This window comes from Acanthopagrus latus, chromosome 8 (genome assembly GCF_904848185.1).
Source record: "Acanthopagrus latus isolate v.2019 chromosome 8, fAcaLat1.1, whole genome shotgun sequence".
Lineage (NCBI taxonomy): Eukaryota > Metazoa > Chordata > Actinopteri > Spariformes > Sparidae > Acanthopagrus > Acanthopagrus latus.
This window is the reverse complement of record NC_051046.1, coordinates 2,201,675-2,227,246: the sequence shown is the minus strand read 5'-3', so window position 1 is coordinate 2,227,246 and position 25,572 is coordinate 2,201,675. Positions and strand designations below refer to the sequence as shown.

The 25,572-nt window shown below is 42.2% G+C and overlaps 1 protein-coding gene and 1 long non-coding RNA gene across 8 annotated transcripts in view; one reads left to right on the top strand and one right to left on the bottom strand.

The window, feature by feature from the left end:
- Positions 1–25,572, top strand: part of ptprz1a (protein tyrosine phosphatase receptor type Z1a) — a 68,779-nt gene that overhangs the window by 40,370 nt on the left and 2,837 nt on the right. For 6 of the 7 annotated variants that reach the window (XM_037106102.1, XM_037106104.1, XM_037106103.1 and 3 more), the window contains 18 exons: positions 565–749; positions 840–966; positions 3,482–3,522; positions 3,863–6,224; positions 10,977–11,115; positions 15,382–15,470; positions 16,631–16,716; positions 18,318–18,338; positions 20,110–20,206; positions 20,555–20,637; positions 22,112–22,246; positions 22,474–22,608; positions 23,062–23,225; positions 23,313–23,448; positions 23,785–23,931; positions 24,519–24,612; positions 24,706–24,779; positions 24,928–25,059. In XM_037106102.1, the coding sequence (XP_036961997.1) occupies positions 565–749; positions 840–966; positions 3,482–3,522; positions 3,863–6,224; positions 10,977–11,115; positions 15,382–15,470; positions 16,631–16,716; positions 18,318–18,338; positions 20,110–20,206; positions 20,555–20,637; positions 22,112–22,246; positions 22,474–22,608; positions 23,062–23,225; positions 23,313–23,448; positions 23,785–23,931; positions 24,519–24,612; positions 24,706–24,779; positions 24,928–25,059 (4,247 nt within the window). The remainder of the gene's footprint in view (positions 1–564; positions 750–839; positions 967–3,481; positions 3,523–3,862; positions 6,225–10,976; positions 11,116–15,381; positions 15,471–16,630; positions 16,717–18,317; positions 18,339–20,109; positions 20,207–20,554; positions 20,638–22,111; positions 22,247–22,473; positions 22,609–23,061; positions 23,226–23,312; positions 23,449–23,784; positions 23,932–24,518; positions 24,613–24,705; positions 24,780–24,927; positions 25,060–25,572) is intronic. The other variant, XM_037106108.1, reaches the window with a different exon arrangement.
- LOC119023864 lies at positions 22,095–22,836 on the bottom strand. The gene is made up of 3 exons (XR_005076354.1): positions 22,715–22,836; positions 22,528–22,641; positions 22,095–22,228 (listed from the first exon to the last, which is right to left on the bottom strand). It is a non-coding gene; the product is annotated as an uncharacterized LOC119023864 (long non-coding RNA).

Here is a 25,572-nt window from a genome sequence, read left to right as displayed (position 1 = left end):
AAAAGTCAGTTTGCACATGTGTTGCTGCAGATTTTCACCACAGATTGTTTTCCATCGCAGCAGCTCTGAACGTTTTCACTTTGATCTGTCAAAGAGGATAAAGGTCCAGTCAGAGGTTAAAGCCAGTGAGAGGAGGAAGTGTGTCAGTGTTTGGGTAGATGGGGCCTCTTCCTGTTTATTGTCATCGATCCCCAACCTCTTTTAATCTGTGTTAATCCACAGAGTGTCTGTCATCTGCATTATCTCTCCTGCTCTAATCTCAACTCTGACCCAGAATCAGAGAGGACTCTGAAAAACACGGGAAGAAACAACTTCAAGAGTCCTTGATGTGATTTACATCTGTTTTTTTTATCTTAAATGATTTAGCTTGGAGATTCTGTATTCTGAATTTGTATTTCCATTAAGTAGCAGCCAGTCGTCCATGGGTCCACATAACATCATCATCATCATCATCATCGTCATCATCATGAGCCTTTAGCAAAGGACTTTTTTATCTGTGGGCTTCTCTACTGATGTTTTTGTGTAAAGCATCTGTAACTTAAGTTATTCTTCCCCTTCTGTCAGTGTGCAGTTCAGAGCCGGAGAACATCCAGGCGTCGCCACACAACCTCACCAGCCTGCTGGTGACGTGGGAGCGTCCTCGGGCGGTGTACGACGCCAGCATCGAGAAATACTCCGTCACCTACCGACTGGCCAACGTAGAAAGTGCTGCCCCCGTTGTGTACCTGACAGACGGAGACCAGGATGTGGTGAGAGAGAGTTAACAAGTTCATAATATCAGGAATGATTCACTGTCAGTGATGCTTCAAAGCTGATGTGATGTCTTCTCCCTCCACCAGGGGGCGATACTCGACGACCTGTTGGCCAACACCAGCTACACGGTCCAGGTGGTGGCGGTCTGCACCAACGGTCTGTACGGACGTGTGAGCGACCTGCTGACGGTCGTCATGCCCATCGACGACCCCGGTAAGAGCGACCGTGCCCGAGACCGAGCGTAGAGTTCGGCAGATGAACTGTACAGATATTTTTCATTCAGCTGCAATTTTATGTCACTTTTTTTTAATTAAGACTCAAATACCTTAAACTATTCCTTTGGCGTCTTAGAGCTGAGCAGTAAAACTTTTAAAAATGATAAAGAGTAGAGGAAGATTCACAGCTGTGGAAGCACATTGACGACAAGAAAAATTAAAAAATGAGGATGAAAGTAATGAGCTTTATAAAAGCTAAATAAAGATATGATATGGTAAACTTGTGACTTTAAGTCAAAATGATCAATCAAGATATTAGCTTTTTAGTTTTGTCTTAAATTGTCATAATTTTAATTGAACATCTCAAAGTTATATATTAGAAGTTTTACGTGGTTGCACTTAATTTATTTACATACGATTTAAGTCCAGATTTTGATTTAAAGTCTCAATATTGTGATTTAAAAAGGCAAACAGCTGACGTTTTTTATGCACTACACTCTTTTATTTCTTTCTTTATCTTAGAGCGGCTGCCATATTAAAGAGTAATAACCAAAGCTTTTAACTTAACACCTTAACTGACAATCTTTATGTCGTGAGAAATGAAGAATTGAATGTAAAGAGAAAAGTCTGACGGTGGATGTCAGTTTCATCGCTGTGCGTCCGTTAGAGCGGTCTGGTTTAGCCTAGCTTAGCACAAAGAATGGAAATGATGGGAAACTGCTAGCCTAGCTAATGCCGATAGTGGAAAAAATGGGTTTTTATGTCCGTATTTTTAATCACCAGCCACATTTCTGTTCTTGTAGAAGCACTTTCATCCTCCCACTCATCCTCCCTCTGAACTCTGAATGAGACAACAGACATTTCTTTTTGTTTTTCTTCCTCTGTAGCTCACTCTTCATCCTCCCTGTTTTCCACTCTGGGGTTTATATGTTGTGTTTTTTGAGGATTTAATCACACACACACACACACACACACACACACACACACACTTCTTCTGTTTTGAACTGTTTCAGAAGTCTGTCTGTGTACTTTTCAAACTTGCTCTCTCTATATATTTCTAAGATGAAAGAACATGCTTGGTGTGGGGGTCAAGGGGTCATTGTTGTGTCCCTCCGTGTCACGTGGGAAGACAAAGTCGCCATCTTTGTTTTGTTTTCATTGTGTGGCGTCTGTCCTTCTGCCTGTCACAGTAAGAGAAATGTTTGCATGTGTGCAGAAGCATTTTGTATAACATGGATTGGAATGATAATCATAGTAACTTTGTATTTTAACTGAACTTTATATTGAATAAACTAATATGTCTTGTTACAAAGAAAAACATCCCCTGCATCCTATTTCAGTGTCAGCTTGCATGAATGGGTGATGGTTTACTTTTTTATGTTTGTCAGCTGAGCATACGAAGTGTTGGTCCGTTTTATAAGAACAATGTTATGTTATATATTCTTTTTTCCCCCAATCAAATCCGTTTATCAGATCAGTTGTATTCTGTTTATCTGACTATGAAGAAAAACATGCAAATCTTTGTAGTTTTAAAGCCACTTTGTTTTTTAATCACCCAATAATTTAAGCTCAGAATTAAATGTTTTTCCTGTCATTCTTGATTCCATTCAGGATCCTCATGAAATATCACTTCCGTTGTTAATTAAAGTTCGTTTTTAGACACTTGCGCCCTTTTGCGTCAAACCCTGAGTCATCTCCCTCAAACCCAGTTCATTAAACTTGTAAAACCTCACCTCATGCTTCACAAACCAGTTTGATCTGGTCTCCGTGATGTGTGACTCAGACAGGTAAGAGCCACACCACCACCTGCCCCCCCTGACATGCCCGCTGTGTGCTGTGCGTCTGAGCTCGGTCAACATTTGTGGCATTTGCAATTTGCTAAAGTGAGTTTGTTTTATCCCTCTCAGCTGACAGACGGGTGGAGGTCGAACACCAAAACGTTCAGACAATCAGAGGAAAGCAGCTGAGAGTTGTCGGTTCAAATTAATTTTCTTGGCTCATCTGTTTTTTGTTTTTTTTACAAGACGGATGAAACAGAAAAATGATTAATTGCAAATGCTTTTTGTTCAGGGGTTTTCTGTGTTTGCTTGCGTCTTTTGGGGGAATCCATGCATGAACGTCCAAATGTGTCTGATGTGTTGCATGCAAAGTGTTTGTCAGTATCATAAAGCCAACATACTGCCTGAGGTGGTGTGTTCAACCTTTTCCTCTCTTCCATTTTTCATTTCACACACATTCAGATTTCAAGTTTTTTAGGTTTAATACAACAAAACGGATCAAAGTGTTTTCTAAAAACATCCAGAAACACAGCGTCGGTTTGCCTTTTCCTCTCTGTGATGTTCTCATGAAACTGTTTTCAAGTTGTTTTGCCCTTTGTCATGTTTCTGCTCTTTGGCATTAGTTTTTGAAGCAACATAAATACAACTGAAAAATAATCAAAGTAATCAGGAAATGAATAAACTTCTTGTTTTGTGTAACTAATGATGCAACCTGTGCCTTTTTTCTTTCTCCAGAAAATGCACTGGATCCAGATTCAGATGAATTTGACACTGAGGTAAGGAAACCTTCTACGATTCTTCGAACACGTCATACTAATTGTTGACTGCTGTAACCTTTTCTCACTCACAATACTTAAAACCCAGCAGCCTGGTCAGTGGTCCTATGCTTATGCATTAAGTCTGACACTGCAGGTACCCTGCTAGCATCAGACATTGGGAAGTAACAAAGTACAAACATTGCACTTTCTGCTCCTCACATTTTCAAAACAGGCTCATTACTTTAGTTGGATGCATTTGAGGGGATTTATGGATTACTTTTATTTGGTGTAATTACAAGCAGCCTTCAGCCTATCAGTGTTATTGATCTCTGTCAATTATCCTTTTTCTCACCAACAGGACTACTATAACCCCAATCTGTCTTGGAATGAACCAGTCCCAACGGAGGATTACGATCAGGCCTGGATTCCTACAACCTCTCCAAGGACCACGACCTCTGGATTACCTCTTTTACCTCTCCCTGGCATCAGGAGCACAACAACTGAATCTGTGCAGAGGAAAACTACCACAGATCCGGTTCTCTCGGCCAGATCCACCCACTCTGGTCAAGCTCATGGCCGTTCTGAAGAGACAGCACGCCACAGTACCTCCACACGTCCACCGGAGGTCGCCCTGTCACCAGAGACCAGAGGAAGTGCTGATTTTAGTGGCAATGCTCCTGTTTATTTCACAACAACACCAACAAGCCAGGGAGCCTTCACTTCCACCAGCGCCACTCCTTTACACTCCACTCCAAAGACAGATGGTGTACTCGAAGGCATCAGTCCCAAGGACTCCTCTGAAAAAACAAAAGGTGGTGTCAGTACAACCACTGCTACCTTCACCAGCGCAAAGACAAAAGGTGGTAAAAGTATTTCTTCATTCAGCACAACCACAACCACATCGAGGTCTCGTACTAGCGACTTGAGTAGCACAACGACATCATCATCCTTCATCCGGGCCAAGACAGACCGAGGCCTGGCGCGCCCCGTGAATGAAGACACCACTACTGATGTAGGTCTGTCTGCAGGAGGTCTTCCAGGGATCCAGGCTGAAGGTTCAACCACCACGGTTTCATCATCAACTGCAGCTGCTCCACGTAGGCCCACAAGTCCCAGCATGCCCAATTTTTCATCCACCACGGCCTCTGTTCGGTTGAGTGGTGTTCTCTTGCAGACCACACAGCCGCTGTCCAACGGTGAGCGCCCCTTTGTCCTCCCCTCCTCTTCCTCCTCCTCCTCTTCCTTCGCCTCCCCCCCTCTGTGTGACACTGCGGACCCCGGCGCCGCCCCCTCCACCTGCCTGCATGACCCTCCCTCCTCGTCTTGGCCTGTGTTGTCTGCCTCCGCATCGGACTCCCAGCATGCCGCTACTGCGCCGCTGTCTAGCAAAGACCCAGCTTCTCCTTCAACCCTCACGCTCCCCGCCTCCACCCTGCCTCACCTCCCTCACCCCTCAGTCCCTCTGTCTGGTCGGGAGACTAACCCTGTCTCCCCCGGTTTCGGGTTCAGTGATAATGAAAGCGATGGTGATTTGTTGTCTGGGTCTTCATCTTCATCGGTCTCCTCGAGTGACCCCTCACTGTTTAGCGATACCCCTCCTCTCCAAACGGTGCCGGATCCGTCTGGCACCACTGTCGCCGTCGAGCCGTCTGAATCCTCCTGGGATCCGTCCCTCTCAACAGTCTCTCTGTCTCTCAGCCCCACCCTCCAGCCTTCAGTCATCCTCTCTAGTGACTTCATCCTTTCCGGCACAACTCCGGGCTTATCCCGGTCATTCTCAGTCGGGTTTGAGGACTCAAGGTACGCCACAGGAAGCAAGTTAGAATCTTTTCTCCCTGAGGTCAGCGGTGATGGGTTTCCGTTAGCTAGTGACGTGGACCCCATGTGTGGCTGCTCTCTGGAGCCGTCTGCGTCCTCGTCCTGGTTGCATGCCTCTTCTCATGTACCCCTGCCGTCCTCAGCCTGGGACTCTGCTAGCTTAGAGCTGTACTCTAGCGTTGGCTTCCCTTCAGTCTCTGGTGGTGGTATTGACAGCCCTCTGCGCTCTCTGTCTGTAGCGGGTTCTGATGGTCTGTCTTTAGACCACAGTGCTATTTCTCCCTCATCATCCTCTTCACACTCCCACCTTCTCCAAGTCACCTATAGTGACCTACCCATTTCTGTTGCAGCCACAGCGTCTGGCGTCAGGGATCCCTGGTTCTCGCCATCAGACGGGAACTCCGCCCTACAAACCTCTCCCCTCCCTTCCTCACCCTCAGCTTCCCCCTTCACCCCCACCCCAGAGGGACAGGCATTAGACACTAGCAGCAGTGCCTCTGGCTCGGCCCTGTTCCCTGACTCCCAGGAAGGCGTAGATCAGGAATGGGACAGGGTTCAAACTTCGGCCTCTGGAGAGAACGCGTTCCCTTACTCACCCAAAATCACTAACACCAGCCCCCCGTCTACGACCTCTGCGTCAGGCCAAAACCCTGATGATGTGGACGAACACTCCTCTGCATTTTATTTTGAAAGTGAGAGTGGTAGTGCCGTCACCTCGGAGGTAGGAGACACAGCGACGCCGACCTTTCCTGCGGTAACTTCGGCTTCACCCTTGTCGCTGGGCGGGGAGGAGGAGAGCGGCTCAGGGCAAGGTGAAGGCCTGTACGACAACGAGACGTCCTCTGACTTCAGTATCCCCGAGCGCACTGAAAGGGAGTCGGAGGAAGAGGAACCAGTCGCAGGTAAAAAAGCCGTCCGAGGGGCAAAACAAATCTGCATTACACCTGCAAAATGCCAAGGGATCGGGAAGAGTTCTGGACATCATAACGATGACTAATCCACCATCTCAACAACAAAACTACATTTCATTTTTTTGTTTTTTCTCATTTTTTTTAATGAGAAAATCATGCATGCAAGGTGCAACGTCACCCAACAGGATCCAGTAACTTCGTTAAAAACGCGCCATCACTTCATCATCACTTTAAACTTACATTTTTAATATCGGTCACCCACCCATGTTCGAAACCACTTGTTCTCCTCAGGGTTGTTGTGAAGGGCTGGAACCAAACCCAGCAGGTGTTCTGAGAGTCTGGGAGGAACAACCTGGACCGGTTTTCTGAATTAATACATTATGATATGTGATACATTTATAATGACTCTCCAGTGGTATTAGCAATGGTCACCACCAAACAATATATAATGGAGGCAGGATATTTAACAGTTTATTAACCTTTGTCGTTAAACAATATAGTATGGCAAATACAGTTACAATACAAGAGGCACTTTTGAAAAATGTTATTGAATGTGAGAATACACATCATAAGAATCTATAAATCTATTGTACATTGTATATAGATAATCTGTTCCGATGAGAATGCTTTTTCCAAGTGCACCTCCACTGTTTTTTCATTAAGTCAAGGTCTCCTGATAACAACTGAAGCAAAATGCTCTTATTTCTTAGCTATAATAAAGTCAAGTTAAGTCAGTTTAATTTAGATAACCCAAAGTCACAACCACATTGCCTCAGTGGGATTTACAGTCAGCTTCCTCTGACTTTAGACCCCCGATTCAAGTGAGGACAAACTCCTGTGTAGCGCAACAACAAAAATACAGTTTAAAGACTGTAAACTAACAAGCCAACACAAGAATAGTGGATAAGAAAACAGTAAGTTCTCATTTCATGTTGAAAAATGATTAGGAAGAAGTGTGAACATATCTAACCCACCCTCTCTCCAAGAGGACAGACCACACAAGATAATTGGCAAAAAAAGATACAAATGTCTACAGATGTTGATTTTACAAAACTACACTCATAATGAGATTGTAAAACAGAAGCGATCAATGATCCTGACAGCGATCCGTAGTGCCCGAAATCCTTTTAAGTCACTGTAAGTTTGCTGATGATGGTATTTAAATTCATCCTCATTTTAATGCCAGATGTGGAGGTCTTCTCTGCTCAGATGTTTCCTGTAACGGCCACCAGAGTGCAGCAAAGCTCTCCAAAGCTTCAACTGGTTCCAACACCATCACACCCCATAGCTTTCTGTCTGTGACTGCACTGCTCTGTATACAGGCTCAAAACATACATCAGTTTATGTTGCATATAGATGGCCTTAAAGTTTTGAGTTTCCAGCGACAGAGCTCGTGAATGCTGCACACTGTCATTGGAGCACAATAAGCAGAGTATTTTTGAAAATGTGTGCAGCATTACAACATGAGAACATGAAACAAATGGAAAATAAAGGGAGTGACGGCAGAAATATAACTGCAGCAAGTTTCAAGTCTCCTGAAGTCTTCCATTTATCTGAATGAGTGAAGGGGGGATAAAGGTAGGCATAAGTTATATATTTTCTATATATGTGGTTTTTGGGTTGTATGAATTAAATTGACAAGACTTATTTCAGAAACAACAGAAGCTGAAGTCAGTCCCTGAGCTGATGGTATTATTTTGGCCAAAAACACAGATGTGGTTGTTGAAAATACGATCGTATCTTTCCTAACGGTGCATTTCCACATCTGCTGCTCGGACTGTCTGACAGCCAGACACAAAGAAATCCATCTTCATCCTTAAGTTAACAGCTTCATCGCTTGATTTAAAATCTTTTCAGTGGGGACTTAAAGTAGAATTATTTTTTTTCTTGTCCTTAATTCTCATCAGATCTTCTTTGAGTCACTTTGTTTCTTAAGTCACAACATCGAAACGAATAACCTCTTCCACCTCCTGTCCCGGCCTTTTTTTATTTCTTCTCCTCGCCCATTATCATCACCAGCGTGTGCAGAGTTTCTGAGAGGCAGACAAAGATCTGTTGGTTGGATGTGTGAGTGAATGGGTTTTCCTCTGAGGGTGCACAGAGTAGAAAGCGCACAACAGGCTCTCAGTGAACTAGTCAGCAGGGCAGACCCAGCCATTCACGGCTGAACTGAGTCAGATTGTGCCGAAGAGGTAAGTTATGACAAACAGCCTCCCAGTCAAGGTTTATCTATTGATAGGTGGCTTTTGTGTGCTGACATTTAATGTTTTGTACTTTTTATTGTCATGATCATTCCGTAGCAACTTTTAGATCCTCTGTGTACTTCTTTAATATACTTTTCTGAGTTGGTAGTATTCAGGGCTCAGTCCATTTTATATGCTTGGGATGAGCAAAGGTCCTAAAGGCTCATCAGGAGTCACAACCTCAACATTTGCTTGTACAGATACACAAAGATGACAATGTCGTGTAGAGAGAGGCAGAAAACCCAATGAGCTTATTTGAAGTGGTTAAGTAATCAAAGTGCTGTGTGAATGCCTGTTGCTGGAGGCTAACGGGAACAAACTCTGAGTGTTGGCCTTCCTTTGTTGTGGTGGGTTTTTGGTTAGGTGGTTCAGTTTCACCCCTCTCGCTCTCGACCTGCCTCCTTTGCCAGACAGTTTGAGGGAATGCCTCGTTTTAGTTTTTCAGCTTTCTCCCAAATAGTAAGTTTGTCCTTCAACTGCAGAAATCGGACCACAATGAGTCAGGCTTTTGGCTCGCCAGGCTTAGAAACCTAATCAACCTCAAAAGATCCAGTTTTAGTTTCCACTGAATCGTTCCTCACTTTTTCTTTAAATTCAGAGATTTTAAAATCATCAAATTCCTTTTGAGACATTTCTAGAATCTTCTTCAGATCATTGACTGGTTTGACAGATCATCAGCCTTCTTGATCTGCATGCAAGATTTCTAGCTTTTCCTCAGCTGTGTTGTTTGAAGCTTTGGCTGCATCCAAAAATGAAGATTCCTTGCGAACTTGAGGAAGGAACGCTTGGTGTGCAGACTTCATTGATTTAACTACCCACAATTAATTGCATTACGGACATGACCTTGAAAAGCTTACTGAAAAAACAAAACGAGTTCCTGAACGTGTAAAAGATTACTTTCATTCAAAACTTGAATCATGTCAACCCAGTTTCCAGAATATATAGTTCATTTCTGGATAAGAAAAGTTTGTTTCTTAGGTTGAAATTTGACGTTTCTTAAGGTTCAGTTTTCATTTTTCTCTTGTCACAACGCTTTGCTTATTCTCTGGTTAGATTTAGCTAGAGAAACCTGTTGGTTCGGCTTAAAATACATGTTTCAGTTGCCGCAATCATGGCTGAATTCCTGAAAAAAATATAAACAAACACAACTGAAATTTGTCCCAAGGTCATGTTTAAAACACCCAATTTTCTTGCTAAAATACAGCTGAGTTCATCTAAAAAAATATACATTTTTGTTGCCACAGACGTGGCTGGAATCTGCCCCGAGGTTTCCTCAAAAATTCCAGTGGTTTCGCACTAACAGAGGCTGAAACACAGACTCACACGGCGGTCGCTGGCTTCCTGTCAGCTCTAACGCCGCCTCCCGACATGACAGTCCGGTTATAAACGAGTCATGTGGAAATGATGTGGCACGTTTTAAAGAGACGTGTCAATATGGTGTAAAGCCTGTAACATGCAGAACTGCAGACATCTCATCCTGGTGACTGATCATGTAGGCCAGAAATAATAATCAACACATCATGATACAGAAATATATAGGAGTAGGTAAGGCTACAGAAGTAATCAAGATGTTTTTGTTGTAGTGCTTTGGGCAGTTTATCAAGTAAATAAATTGGATTTGGATCTTTTGTTCTGGGTCGTGTTCGATCTGACTGTGACCATGCGTGTAAATAAACCAACCTAAACTCAGGACTGAAATGTTGCCTGACCTTCAGCTTCAGAAATCTTCATCCATACGAGTGTTTATCAGATGATAAAGGAAGGATTCAGCGGCTCAGCAAGGCCGGGTTCAGCCGTCAGGTTTTCTTTTCCCATGATTCAAAGTCAAAGCTTTGCAGCTTGATTGACTCCGGTTTGATGAATGTGATGTCGTTTGATCTGTGATGGACTTTTGATTATGAGCCTGTGTGCGTTTCTGTGTTTCTTTCAAGTGGTGGAGCCAGCGGTTAGAATGTTTTTGATGTAGCGTTTGTGCCGTAGGTGGATGAATAGGAATCGCGGTACATCGCGTTTGGCCTGTGAATAGGTTTCACGTTTCTTTCTGAAGGAGTTATTTAACATCTGATAATGCCAGAGTTTTAGTTCTTCAGACAGTTCAAGGAGGTGAAGCTGCTCTGGAGGCAGGAATGAGCTCATTGGTTGAATGTAAACCTGAGTCACTTCAGGTCGTCGTGCAGCGTTGCATACGTTTCGGTGTGTGTTTGTCACATGTCGAGCTGATTGAACATGTTATCTACGTTTGTAAGGCAGAAAAAGTGAGTTTCAGCAACGTGGCCTGATGCTATGAATGTTCATCCTTTTCCAAAGTCATCTAATGTCACAGTGTCTACACATGGTGCATTTATTCACATACTTCACTCTTTTAAAACTAATATTAATCTGTAAGGTCGTTTAGAAATCTCAATAGGTCTCTGATGGAGGGAGAATTAGACTCTAGACTCCAGATGACTTCTTTCTCTGCAGTATCTTTAACGTTATCCTTTCTGTTCTCTCTCCTCAGACGCCAGTAACAGCAGCCACGAGTCGAGAGTCGGCTCGATTAGGGAGCGAGAGAGGAAGGCCGTGGTTCCCCTGGCTGTCATCTCCACCCTCACCGTCTTCGGCCTGATCGTGCTCATCAGCATCCTCGTCTACTGGAGGTCAGTGCTGCTGCTGCTGGTGTATCTGAAGCTGCGTTTATGTGATTGTTTTGGACATGAGAGGGCAGAAGAGGTTCACGGCAGGCTGACAGAAACTCAGCCCTGATACATTACCCTCTTATAAATCTCCTCTGGTTTTACACGATCCAGCAGACACAGAGCATCACGGTCGTCGCATCGTTACGCAGTGAGATCTTTTAGCTCTTTGACCATTCTGCTGAGAGAATCAAATCCAGCTGAAACACACATACATGAGCATTAAATCAACATTACCACATGAGGAGGTGGAGGTGGAGGTGGCTGAGGCTGCAGACGATGTTGCTTCATTTGCAGTTTGGTCTCAATCGAAGAAAGGTACTTCAACAGGTACTACGACTTGTGTTGTGTTTGTTTATCTAAACATTAATAAGATCGAGGTTAACGTGACCATGAACATCAACAGTTCTGGTTCAATTCCAGCTCGTGACTTAAAGAACTGTGAGTCCAAAAGTAAAAAAATTCAGTCATTATCTCCTCTCCTCGTCGCTACATTTTCTCAAACAACCGACGCAGCAGAAGTAGAACTGAAGGAGCTTGTTTTGAAATTGTTACGAAACAACAGATACAGTTTAATAAATGCAGCTCATCTGATCCTATCCACGACTCTGGAAGCCCCCAAGATCCCAAATTGAGTTGAAAAAAATTACAGACATATTTAAGATGAAATCTTCAGTGTGGCAGCTCGACCTCGTGTTGCGGGTGGAAATAATATCAGGATATCGAGGTGGTGCGAGCTGGATTTTAAAACGAGTCCCCAGCTGCTTCACTTCACTCTTGTTTTACTGTGAAGCTCCAGAATTTCATCTTTGGCTGAGCGCTTTCTCTAAAAATCAGAAATTTTATACAAAAACAGAATTACTCCTGATCACACATCAAATTAGGAAGCTACCTTTTATCCCAGAAACGGTGGTAAACACAGTTTGTTGATTGAAAAGCAGAACATCAGGATTTAGAGGGAGGGGGGATCAATACGTCCGATTCATGTGGAAATAAAACATCTACAGATGCTACATGAACTGTAACTTTCTCCACGCTGCTGTACATAAAGATAGATGAGCACGATTGTAGTTCAAGGATGTTAGTGGGATTACTTTATACTGTCCAGAGTTTTCAAGGATATCTTTGTTTGTTTGTTTGATTTTGTCCTCTCCCTCGATTTAACGAGCACAATAGGTTAAGTTGTTTTCGGTGGTGGTCACAACAGCTCCTCTGCAGCCACAACCACGTCTGTGTTTCTTTGTCAGATTTCCAGCTTTAACCGACACATTTATGTTCAAAAGTGCGTGTTTGCATCGCGCAACTTTTCTGCTAGATTAATCTCACATTTGTGTATCAAAAAAAAAAAAAAATCCATCGAACATGAACGTAGCCGGCTGCAGCGCCTCCTCACTGAACTCTCAATCAATTTCTCCACCACAACAAGTTCTGCAGCAACATTCAGAAGCTTCCGTTACCTTTAGCTATTATTGATTTCCGTGCGTGTAGATGTGAATAAAACAGAATAATGATAATAATAATCACTGCTACCCTCCATCACCTGCCCTTCAACCCCATCATATATCATATAATCTGTGGAGGGGGAGTGAAAACTGAATCTCCTCGAACACGAGTTCAGTCTTGATCTTACATTGTGTCGAGTGTGTGTGTGTGTGTGTGTGTGTGTGTGTGTGTGTGTGTGTGTGTGTGTGTGTGTGTGTGTGTGTGTGTGCTCTCACCAGCAGCCCTTCATAAACAATACCTCCTCTGTCGTGCTGTTGACTGAATGAAGCCTCCATTTAACGGCAGTATTTTTTGGTTTCTTGACCTTGAGAGATGCTGTTTTTCATTTTTGATTGACACGTATGAAATATTGGATTCGGAGCAAACAAACGTGTGTTTGAGATTTTTTTTTTATTGATTTTTTAAAATGATTTTTATAAAAGTACTTTTTTTTTCGTGTTATTGTATGTAGGGCAAAAACCAAAAAGTTTCCTTTCTCCCTTTCTGAAAACATCTTGGACTTTACAGTAAGAAAAACCCTGCCGGCCACTCAGACCGTGAAATAACCAACTTCGGAAATCCAATCACGGACACGCTGTCAAATTCAGTGTAAACACTTTTAGTCGTATTTTTCACAGACTGTTGCTGCGGTGCTGGAGACTCAACATGTTATTCTTGTTTTGCGCTCTGCTTGTTGTTGTATCTCCAAGATTGAGCACCGCTAAGCTGGTAATAATCTGAGGAGCAGGGGGATTAATCCTCTGTGAAGGATGTACCTTGGCTGCAGCGCTGCGAGCGTCCACAGAGGGTCGGGGGATAGAAAAGGACATCCGCCTGATTATGTCAGACAGAAGGAATCGTGTCAGCGTCTTGTAGGGCGAGCGGCGGGAGGCCAAACTGCACTAATCCTGCTGGTGTTGTGTCCTTTTTCACTCCCTCCTGACAACACGGTGCTCATTTGGACACTGCTGCTGTGCATTTGAGGTCAAGCAGTTTGAAGGGATTTCAGTCGACTTTACAAGTTTACAACAAGCTGAGAGATGAACAGCAAATTAGCATGTAGCTGGATCCTTTCTAAAGGCATCCGAGCTGGTTTTTTTATAGTGGATAAATGCTTCTGGCTCAGTAAACAGATCAATGAATGAGATCAAACAAAGAAGCTTTAATAAAAGACGGAGATGTTAAGTTTTTAGATTTAACTGCTTCGAGACATCTCGCTCAGGTCGTTTGAATTTTTTCGCGAATAAACTTAATCGAGAGGATGAAGACGGTGAACGTGTTCACTGCTGAAAACAAAAAAAAAGTTGAAAATATTTGACTGAGTGTGTTTTGTTAATGAGCAGCAGCCGTTTTACCTATTTTAGTTTGAAGCGATGAAGGTGAGCCTCTTACATTCTGCATCAATAATCAGATTAAGTAGTTTCAGTCTAGTTTGATAAACAAGTAAAGAAACAGCAGCAGAATCAGAACTACGTGTTTTGACCGGTAAAGATGACGTCTCAAAACATCAAACACCATCTGTCAGAAGACATTACAGAGGGAAGACAGTGAGATACGGCTAAAAACAATGAGATAATCAATACATCGCAAGACAATCATATAATGATACATAACAATATCCTTCTACCTGAAGAATACAGAAGAACCCAACACTGATGCATGAAGAAATAAAGCCGTCGGGTTTCGCTTTTATTGCTGAAACACATGCAAATATAATCTTCCTTTGGTAAATAATATAGATTTTCTTATATTTGATAGAAAAGTACAAATGAAACAGTTGAATTTTATGTAAATTAACGTGTTGAAGATGCAGCTCTCTGTCGTCGAACAGACTCTCTGAGAGAATAACAGTTTCCTCCACAACACGTCGTCTATAATCTCCGAGCTCGACCCTTTTACTGTTTTTTTTGTCGGTGATAATCCCTGATGCCCATTTCTGGCTGAGACAACGCAGGTTCATCAGGGGCGATCTCATCCGTTTAAAAACTTGTCAAGGATTAACACAACATCTTTTTTCCTGTGTTCTTGGGAAGATTAACGTGTATTCTCCCAAAAATCTGGGCCAAACGCAGAGTCACATGAAAACAAAAGCATCTTCTGCCTTTCAGTGAATTCTGCAGTCTGTGACGCGGTCCAGGCTGAAGCTCACATCAGGCTTTTACTTTCAACGCCAAAACAAAACTCTCTTTTTTTATTTTCTGTTTAAGATTTCACACTCTTCTGCATAACACATTTTAAATTACCAACATATTTGTTTTTTGTTTTTTTTAGTGTGTGCTCATAATGATCTAAAAGTATTGTTTTCCCAAAATACAGATCATTTATTTCCTTTTATTTCTCCTTGGACTGGGCGATGTGTGTGATGTTTAGGGTTATTTTGGCAGATATTTTATATATTTACATTGTGGTATCACCTGAGTCTTCTCCTGGTTTTAAAGGCTGAACTTCAGTAAAGTGATGTGATTTTCTGAATTCACCAGACTGTCCTGCTTGTTCTCACACTTCTCTTTACCCACTTAGACTTTATATCCAACATGTATGAAGTTCTTGTGAGGACATTTCTGAATCCTGATGAAGCCTAAAAATATCGACCGTTCCAGATTTCTCTGAACAGTTTTTTTTTGTGTGTGTGTGTGTGTGTGTGTTTTGGCTTTTATTGAATTACAAACAGATCTTTTCATGTTCAGGGATTATTTTTCAATGAATATAAATCCTGATGTTCTCTCTCGCTCTCTGTTTTGTCCTCAGAACCTGTTTCCAGACGGCTCACTTCTACATCGACGACAGCTCATCACCCAGAGTCATCCCTGCACCGTCCACTGCTGCATTAACATCTGGTAACACACACACACACACACACACACACACACACACACACACACACACACACACAAACACTCCACACAATGTAAGATCAAGATTGAGCTCGTGTTCGAGGAGATTCGGTCTTTGCTCCCCTCCACAGATTATATGATAAATGATGGAGGTTGGCGGTGATTATTATTATTATTATTATTATTGTTATTATTCTGTTTTATTCACATCTACACACACAGAAATCAATAACAGCTAAAGGAAACGGAAGCTGCGAATGCTGCTGCAGAACTTGTTGAGGTTTTGAGGTGGAGAAACTAACGGAGGGTTGACTGAGGTGGAGCTGCAGCCGCCTACATTTGTGTTCGATGTATTTTTTTTATATACAATTGTGAGATTAATCTGCAGAAAAGTTGTGACACTGTGATTGTGAAAGTGGTGCGATGCAAACGGGCACTTTTAAACATAATTTTGTCAGGTTAGGATAAAAGCTGGAGACACAAAGAAACAGAGCAGCTGAAACCTCTGAAAACAACAATTTTCCCCGAGGCGCTTCACAGTCTGTACAATGTTCAACACTTTCTATCTTAAACATATTTCAGAGGAAGAAGAAAAGGAAAAGGAAACATCTAAAGGAGTAACACTTTCCCTTATATTAACCTTGAAGTGAGAACTGTAAGACCGAACACCTCAACAGTTCTTTGAAGTGTGAAGTGAACAAAATGTCTGACCTACAAAGGTCAGAAACCCTTCCAGCTGTTATGTGTAAATAATAGCATTTGTCCAAAACGTTCCTTGATTTCTAAAATATCTTAAATGTCTGAAAATGTCTTCACTTTCTAAATATCATCTTCTACACGTGTCGTCACTTCACTGCTGAACGTTCTCTTTAGTCTAGAAATGTTCTTTTTTTCCCAAAAAAGTTGGATATTTAATAAGAGATATCCTCTATTTCTGAAAATGCCTTCACTTTATTAATTTCACCTCGTCTTTAAAGATATTTCTTCACTCTCCAAAAAAAAAAAAAAGCTTGATTTAAAAAGTGCCCTGGGAGCCGACACAGAGGATCACATCCATCAATACTCAGAGACACAAATACACTCAGCTGACCAGAGTACCTCGTCTTCCACTGAAGCTGCTGCTGCTTCTTCTCTGTTCATTATTATTTCATTTTTACTTCCAGACAAAGAAACAGCTTTTCCAGTGAAGGAGTTTGTCAAACACGTAGCCGAGCTTCACGATACCGGCGGCTTCCAACGAGGGTTTGAGGTACAAAGACAGCCGGAACTAAAATACTGAATATGTTTACAGATGATATCTGAGCTGTGGTGTGTGTGTGTGTGTGCGTGTGTGCGTGCGTGTGTGTGTGTTGTTGTTGTCTGCATGCTGCACGATGAGTTGTGATGATGCTGCTGACTGCAACATTGTGTGATTATTTAAGATTCTCTGATTCTAATTCGGACGGATTCATTGTGAATAAAAACAACAGTGATAATAAATTTAACTCACGTTAAAGTAAATAGTCGGCGGGTGAATGTTGCAGTCCTGGTTCGTGTTTCTGTGAGGAGCCATTCATTCATTCAGCAGTGATTCAGGTGTCTTTTACCTGTCGATTAGCAGCAGAACAAACTGTCGACAGGCTTCAGACCTCAAAGGCAACATGACATCAGTCACTTGATGAATCGAAGCTCTGTTTTATTCTCAAAGTGCCACTGAAGGAAAAATCAACACAAAGCCAACGAGGCTGCAGAGGAACTGTGTGTTTGAATCTGATCGCTTGTAAAAACCCCGGCTGCTCAAGAAAGACTTAAAATCTTGTCTTCAGCCAGTGTCAGAAAAGATGAGAAAAGACTTCATAAATCCTTCATGAAATTCTGGTGCCAGAGAATCTTTCAAAAATACAGAATTAAAAGGGAAAAAACTTTCGAGCAGATATAAAAAAAAAAATTTTAATTTAAAGAAATATTGCACCAAGTAGAATCGTATGTGATGTTGAGGAGTTAAAAAGTAACATTAGAGACGAATTATTCAACCATGTTTGTTTGTTTAAATGCTTGAAATTCAAAAAATCATTAAATGTAATTTAATATATGTGCCTGTAGTGGACACACTGGTGCATTGTGGGTATAAATAGGTGGTTCAGGAAAAACTGAAACATCCATTTATTTTCAAAAAACCTGTTAAAAACAAAATTCTAGATGTTAGAAATACTCTCAGTCAGATTTTCATATTATTTCACGCACCAAACCTTTTATTTTAGAAAATTATAAAATAACCAAAAGGATATTTAATGTTGGCCTTTTATTACACTATAGAATTGAAAATTATAAAGTCTCTAAGCTGCTACATTTTTTTAACAAAAAGCAACGTTTCCACTGTTAAAACCAAAAAAAAAAAAAAAGAAATCTAAAAGATAAAATGCTCCTCAGAAAGATCTCCGCCAGAAGCAGTTTTTGGACGGAGCAACTGTAACGTTCCAGTTTCCTCCCCGGAGATCAGTGAATTAGTCAGATCAAGGCTGTTTAACAAGATCACTGTCAGTTAAATGTAGTGAAAGTATAAATATGATTCTCAGAAATGTCGTGAACACAAAGTATTTAATTTACAGAATCCCAGAATGCAGCAGGGCATCGGTCCGACCATTAATCAGAGAGACCTTTGAAGGCGAATTTGAACGTTGACTGAACCTCATTTTGCTTTGTGTTGATCTTCCTTTTGTGCGTGTGGGAGCATGAGCTGTGTTGTGAGATGAATTAGTCTGGAGTTGTTTCCTGTGTTGTCTTGTAATTTGTATTTTTGCACCTCTTTGGTTGACTGTGTTGTCACGGAAACGTCCTTGCTGCCTGCTGCTTCCTCACCCTCATCATTAGACACTGAAGGAGAGTTACGAGGTAAGACGCTCTCCCCCTCACGTCTTTATTCAGTGATGGACGCCGCTGCGCTCGTAGCTGTGTTTGTGTCTCGTCTCGTTATGCAAAGTGTTCATGTGGAAGCTGTGGATGTTACAAAGCATGATCGCTGCTCGACACCGGACAAACAAAGTTGTTGATGTATTAAACAGAAAGAACAAAGTTGCTCACCTCGGACGGAAGATGTAAAAAAAAAAAAAAGTGTTTTCTCTTCCTGGCTTCACTTCTTTGCCCCAAAAACTTTACATGCCAAGAAGTTGTTTTAATGTGCTTCACGTCATCTAATCTCCGGGAAAAAAAGTTTAAAATATTCAGTAGTTCTGTTGTAGCTTCACTGTGTTATATCCAACTGTCTTAATGCATCTGTGGAATAAAGTGGATAACATTTCTACATTTAAGTGTCTAATAATGAGTAAACCAAATCATGTTATCCCAGAAGATTCCAGCAATGTTCAAACCAGAGAAATACGTAATTTTATTCACGGTAACGGCACGATGGATGTGGTCACCTGTTGCTATTCCATCAGAGGGAACAGCTGACGCGTCAGAGAGTGAGGAAGGAAGTCGGCACACGTTTCTTATCCAACTTTATTCAGAACTTTGTTCAGCACTTGCGAGTTGGGCGGCGCTTGGTTTTGGCTTCAACAGAAAGGCGTCCAGAACACACAATCCAAACAGATCCAAACAGAACAGAACAAGATTCGAGTCTTCTCAGCCTCCGTATTCACAAGTACAGAAACAACATGGTGGCCACTTCCGGATCAGGATCCTTCTCTACTGCAGTACAATAAAATATGGTTCTGAAACGGGCAGCGCAGGAACAGAAACCCAGTTTGTAGTTTATCAGCACTGCCTGGTTTAAGCAGTTTAATAAGTGTGTTTTGAGACAAATCTCACTCGATCTAAGACTTCATGTCCTTGGATGCCTGCTCACAATATACAGCACAATAATCTGTAATTAATTAAACTGTCGTAAATCTGCCAGCTGAAAAAAAGAATAATGAGAGAGGGTGGGCTCAGGGTGCAGGAAAAACAGAGAAGCTTAATATTGTTCATTTGCATATAACACCAGAAATTGTAGCAAGACAAAGTCAGTCGAAAATCAACGAAGACATCGACTGATGATCCTGCGTCACTTCACAGCATCGACACACTGCGGCTGTTTTCATTGTTCTGACGGACTCCTGCTGCCATACATACAGTTACATACTGTTTAATATCCATGCAGACGGACATTCAAAAGAAAACATTTTCTACCAACAGATAAAAACACTGTAACTGCAGATTAATTATAATTTTGCCCATTTGTAGACTTTATCTTTATGCAGGTCAGTTTGTCTGTTTTGTTCTTGGCGGCTGTTTTCAAAAAGAGTTCTGTAGAAAAACACGTATTCCTAAAAGTACATCAGAAAAACGATCATGTTTCTCACACTGAAACTTGGAAAAATGACTTACTATTTACTTAAACTTTAAAATAAACTCCCAGCCCTCCTGACAAGTAATATTCTGTGAGTAATATTTTTTCTTGGTTGGAATAAAAAAACTCAAATGACTCAGTTGCAGTAGCTGTCAAATAAATGGATAAAGATGAATCAGTAGAGAAACCAGAACATCTCCAATAACTGTAGAGAAGTACGTAGTTACTTCTCACCGCTCGTCTTTGAGGGATTTAATCTGAACGTTGTGTGTGTGTGTGTGTGTGTGTGTGTGTGTGTGTGTGTGTGTGTGTGTGTGTGTGTGTGTGTGCGTGCAGGAGGTGCAGGCGTGCACGGTGGACATGGGGATGACGACCGACAGCTCCAACCATCCTGACAACAAGACTAAAAACAGATACAGCAACATCCTGGCCTGTGAGTTCAGCTCAGTTCACGCTACAGACATGACAGCTGTGACAGGGGTGGTTTTTTTTTTAAATATTCTGTTTGCAGTGATGGTCAAGTTCATTTTGACCTGAGTTCAGGTTGCACTTTGACACAATCACACCGTCCTGCTGCGACACAGATGCAAAATGTTGATGACTCCACAGTCCCAAACACTCAGCGTCCTGTTGGATGTTGGTCAGAGTCAGAAAGCACCTGAGAGACGGACTGACACCTTGTTCTTCACCTGATCCTGTCTAAAGACTCTATAACCTAAATTAGAATCCAAAGTGTCCTCAACGCTGATCTGCTCACGTTTTGTTTGTCTTTATATCTCAGATGACCACAGCCGGGTGCGACTGTCGCCGCAGGCCGACAAAGACGGGAAAATGAGGGACTACATCAATGCAAACTACGTGGACGTAAGGACCCGGTTTCAACCTGCTTTTCACTTTCATTTCCAAGCCTTCGTCCTCAGCCCCAGCCTTCTTTCCTTTCTGCATATTCAATCAGTTGAACGTGCAGCAGAAACGTTTTTTGTAATTATTATTCTCAGAGCCACTTCACTTTTCTCTCTGTCTTCCTAAACCAAAGTCAGTACGCCTCCCTGCATAATTCTAAACCTATTCATTAGACATGCTGTTGTTAGAGGGGACCTGCGTGGCTCTCCATTATGCTTATCGCTGCGCCATTAAAATCTCCTTTCCAGTGTCTTGTTGTTATGTGAAAGGCAGAGATGACACAAAAAAACCCTGCGACAGTCACGGCCTCTCTGGAGAGCCGGCGTACAGGTTACAGAGTTGGTAAAAGCATGTTGAGGATCTCTCGAGCGTACACTTTTGTCTGCGTCTCACAGAGTGAAGGCAGCTTCAAACTGTCAGTCATGTGAAGGTTATTAAACTATTAAAGTGAGTGATTGAATGGTGCCCTCTGCCGAGAACGTGTGACTTTCTCTCCTGCGCTGGCCTTAAAGGTGCCCTGTGGAGTTTTCTCTTAACAAAAGTTATATTTACATTCTGCGCCTCTCACCAAAATGAATTGTGTGAATCCTTGAGCTCGAACAAACTTGTTGAATGTATTTTCTCCCTCACAAAACATTTGCAAACCCAAAATACTGAGCATTATAAATCCAGCATTGTTTTTCAGTCACAGTCGGTTGGACTGTCGGACGCGAGCATCAGTCCATTAATTTTGGTGTGAAAGGAACCGTTCAACTAAAGATCCTGTGCTGAAAGAAATGCACAATGATAATACATCCACACAGGCTCCAAGCCTCCAGAGGCCAGAGGTCCAAAAAAAAGTTATTTTCACCCTTTCTTAAGCTGAATATCAGTACCGTAGCTGCTAAACTAAAAGTGTCTCACAGAACGGTTGAAGTGTGTAAATAACAACTTTTATTTACACCGTTAGGGTAATCAGTTTGGATCGCGGGGCCTTTGAAGAGCTACACAACGCCGCTACAGATATACGGAGCAATTTGATGTTTTTTTTCAGTCGTCTCCAGCTCCTTCAGATGTTGCTGTAACGTTGACAAAATCTGGACCCAGTGTGTGCCAGAGGTGTAGAGTCAGACTTTACACAGCTGGTTGTAAAAAGGGAAATTGTCCAGAACTTTTTTACAGAATACCTGCAAAACCAACTCGGACATTAAATCAGCTCTGTTTACATCTCTGTAGATGGAACAGTTGAACCATCATAAACGTTCAAAACAAGGAAACTGGTCTGTAATAATCAAATAATCAAATAATAAATAATAATAATAATAATATCAAATATTAAAAATAATAATAAAACATCAGTTTACTGTCAGAAGGCTGCAATGGAATAAGAGGGATTTGTATTCTGTGTCGAGACTTGTAAAGATTTTAAAGCCGATGACGCCGTGTGTCTCGTCAGGGTTTCCAGGCGTCGCGGTCGTACATCGCCGCTCAGGGTCCTCTGAGGTCGAGCACCGAGGACTTCTGGAGGATGATCTGGGAGCAAAACGTCTGCGTCATCGTCATGATCACCAACCTGGTGGAGAAAGGAAGAGTGAGTGACCAGATCTCAGACACATTCATACATAATCTGACACTAACAGTGAAACAACTTGATTCAAGCTGATTATGTTTATTCTCACAATGCTTAAAAAAATAAAAAATAAAGAAGTGTTTTGGGAATATTTTCCAGTCTAAAATTTAAGATCTTCTATCTTTTATTCGTTTAAAAAAAAACACACTAAATCCTGTAAATCAAAAGAGAGTCGTCTGCCTCCGCAGAGGAAGTGTGATCAGTACTGGCCGACGGAGGCGCAGGAGGAGTACGGCAGCTACCTGGTGACGGTGAAGAGCTGCAGAGCGCTCGCCTACTACACCCAGAGGACCTTCACCGTCAGGAACACCAGCGCCAAAAAGGTCAGACCAACAGCCAATCAGATCGAAGAGTGACTGAAACAACAGGGTTTAAGTGCTGTTAGAAACATCATCATTGATGCTTAACTGAGGACAAGAACAAACTGACCAGAGAAAATTCTTCTGTTTTCATAATCTTCAATTCAGTGAATGTGTATAATCTTCCTTATTACAAAGATTTGTTCAGGTTTGGCGAGAAAATAGTAAAAATGCAACATTTTTCTGTTGTTGCTATGCAGGTTGCTATGGATTCCATCACTGGAACGACATAGCGAGCACATCTGAATCGTTTTTTTAATCGAGCTGCTATTTAATTGTACCTTTTTTGTTCTCTCAGTAAAAAAAACAAAGATTTTAGAGCGCAGATTAATTCTTGAAGTAACAGATTTTATATTGTTTAATGGAGCAGCACTCTTGTTTCTTTTCATCACTTCCTGTTTTTTCCACCACCCACAGGGCTCCCAGAAGGGGCGGAGCAACGAGCGGACGGTGATGCAGTACCATTACACCCAGTGGCCCGACATGGGCGTCCCAGAGTTCGCTCTGCCGCTGCTCAGCTTCGTCCGCAAGTCGTCCAAAGCCAGGAGGGACAGTAAGGAGCCGGTGGTGGTGCACTGCAGGTAAGATCTGATCAAAGGTTTCGGTGTCTTTCCTCAGGTCAGTAAACACTGGATTCATCCCATTTTTTCTTTGTCATTGCTGTGCAGCGCCGGCGTGGGCCGGACGGGCACGTACATCGTCCTGGACAGCATGCTGAAGCAGATAAGAGACGAAAGCAGCGTCAACATCACAGGCTTCCTCAAACACATCCGCACACAGAGGAACTACCTGGTTCAGACAGAGGTCAGAGGTTTCTGTCGCGTCAGTGTGTTCTGTTTACTCAGCGAGTGTAGAATTCAAACGTGAAATTTTATCTACGCGGTAATTTATAATCATTTATTTTATGTGTGCCGCTGTTGGTCCGTCACTTTAATTCAGGCTGATATCTCTTAATGACTGCTTGATAGATTGCCATGACATTTTTAAAGAAGGTTCAACATAAAAAGCAGCATTAAACAGAAAATATGATTATTGAGTTTAAACCTGGAGGTGAATCAAATTCAGTGTTTATCAGACATGCAGCTTCTCGGTGGGCGCTACTAGAGTTTAACCTCCACACTGTCTGTCTGCTCTCTGCAGGAACAGTATGTTTTTATCCACGACGCCTTGGTGGAAGCCATCTTGTCCGGAGAGACAGAGGTGGCGGCGGCTCAACTGCACAGGTACGTGGACGAGCTGCTGATCCCGGGGCCTGCTGGGAGGACGCGTCTGGACAAACAGTTCAAGGTGAGCAGCTCGTCAAACTGTTTACTGTGTCTGCTGAACTTCTGCTCACGTTTTACACTCATTTAGACTAAATCTCAGATCTATGTGCCAGCTGGTGGGGAGAGGCTGCATTATAATTATACTGTATAACACCAGAATGACTCTCTGTGCAATGTGTGCTATGGAATATATATTCCTGTAGATATAAAAGTCTCATTCTTAGGTGACAAAAACAAAATTATTCTGAGTTTTGGATCACCTTAAATCCTACACACTGGACCAATAAAGAATATTTCATATTTTAAGGTTTTATCCTGATCTGAACAGGTGATGGGTTGAACATGTGATTACGGTAAAAAAAAAATATACACCCAAATAAATAATAACCATTCAAACTAATGCAGAACTTCATATTTAAAAAAAATATTTTTAAAGGCAGACATTTTTAGATTTGATATCACATCTCATGACACTTCAGTGAGAACAGGACCAGACGAGACTGATTTAATTTAGAGACGCGACACTCCGACTGGAGGATTGTTACAAGTCACGTAAAAGAAACATCGCAGCTCGACAGAATCGCTCAGATGTTTCGTGTTTCTCCACAGCTGATTTGTCACTCCGGGGTGAAGCAGTCCGACTACTCAGCCGCTCTGCAGGACTGCAACCGCAGCAAGAACAGAAACTGCTCTGTGATACCTGGTGAGTCCAACATGCTCGTCGGCTCAGGGAGAAGATGTTTGATTCGTAGCTTCAGCTCCAGTTTTCTCTGATGTCTTTGTTCTGTCTGTGCAGTTGAAAGATCACGAGTGCGCCTGTCGACGACGGAGCAGGAAACGTTTGACTACATTAATGCGTCGTACATCACAGTAAGAACAAATTCATTAACTTGTCCAGAGTCGGTTCAGTGACGGATCCTGGATGTGTTTAGACAAGATAAGAGTGCAGCGAGTCGGCCCCCGTCACAATGAAGAGTAAAAACAGATCAGATTCTGATCCGTGGTCGTGTTCCTGCAGGGCTACAGGCAGAGCAGTGAGTTCATCATTACCCAGAATCCCTTGCCTGGCACCATAAAGGACTTCTGGAGGATGATATGGGACCACAACGCTCAGGTCATCGTATCGCTGCTGGGGACACAAACAGACGAGGTGAGGATGTTGTTTGGTTTTCTGACTGAATCCTCGTGCTGATGGAAAATAAGGTGAAGTTGCCGAGTCCACAAAACATTTCACAGCGAAACATCACTTCAGGATTATCCTGAACAACTGAAGCAGCTCGTGCAGAAGCTCTCGCTGAGGAGGAGGAGAGGAACAATTTAGACCAGAACACAGATCATCAGAATGGCTCCCAGGATTGTTTTTATTTATCTGTGAATACATTTATTTTATTTGTGAAACAAAAAAGAAAAAAAACGGAGAAAGAAAATGTTTGTTATACAAAATAAAAAAATCTCCTTACAGCCTTTTAGACAAGACTTTGAAAATCGATCACCAGAATAGTTGCCAGGATACATTTTTTTAATTCTTTGTTTTCATGTTGTGAAAAAAAGGCACAAAAAATGCAAAAAGGAGAAATGTGTGTGTGTGTGTGTGTGTGTGTGTGTGTGTGTGTGTGTGTGTGTGTGTGTGTGTGTGTTTTAAACCAAGAGGGGGCAAAAAAAA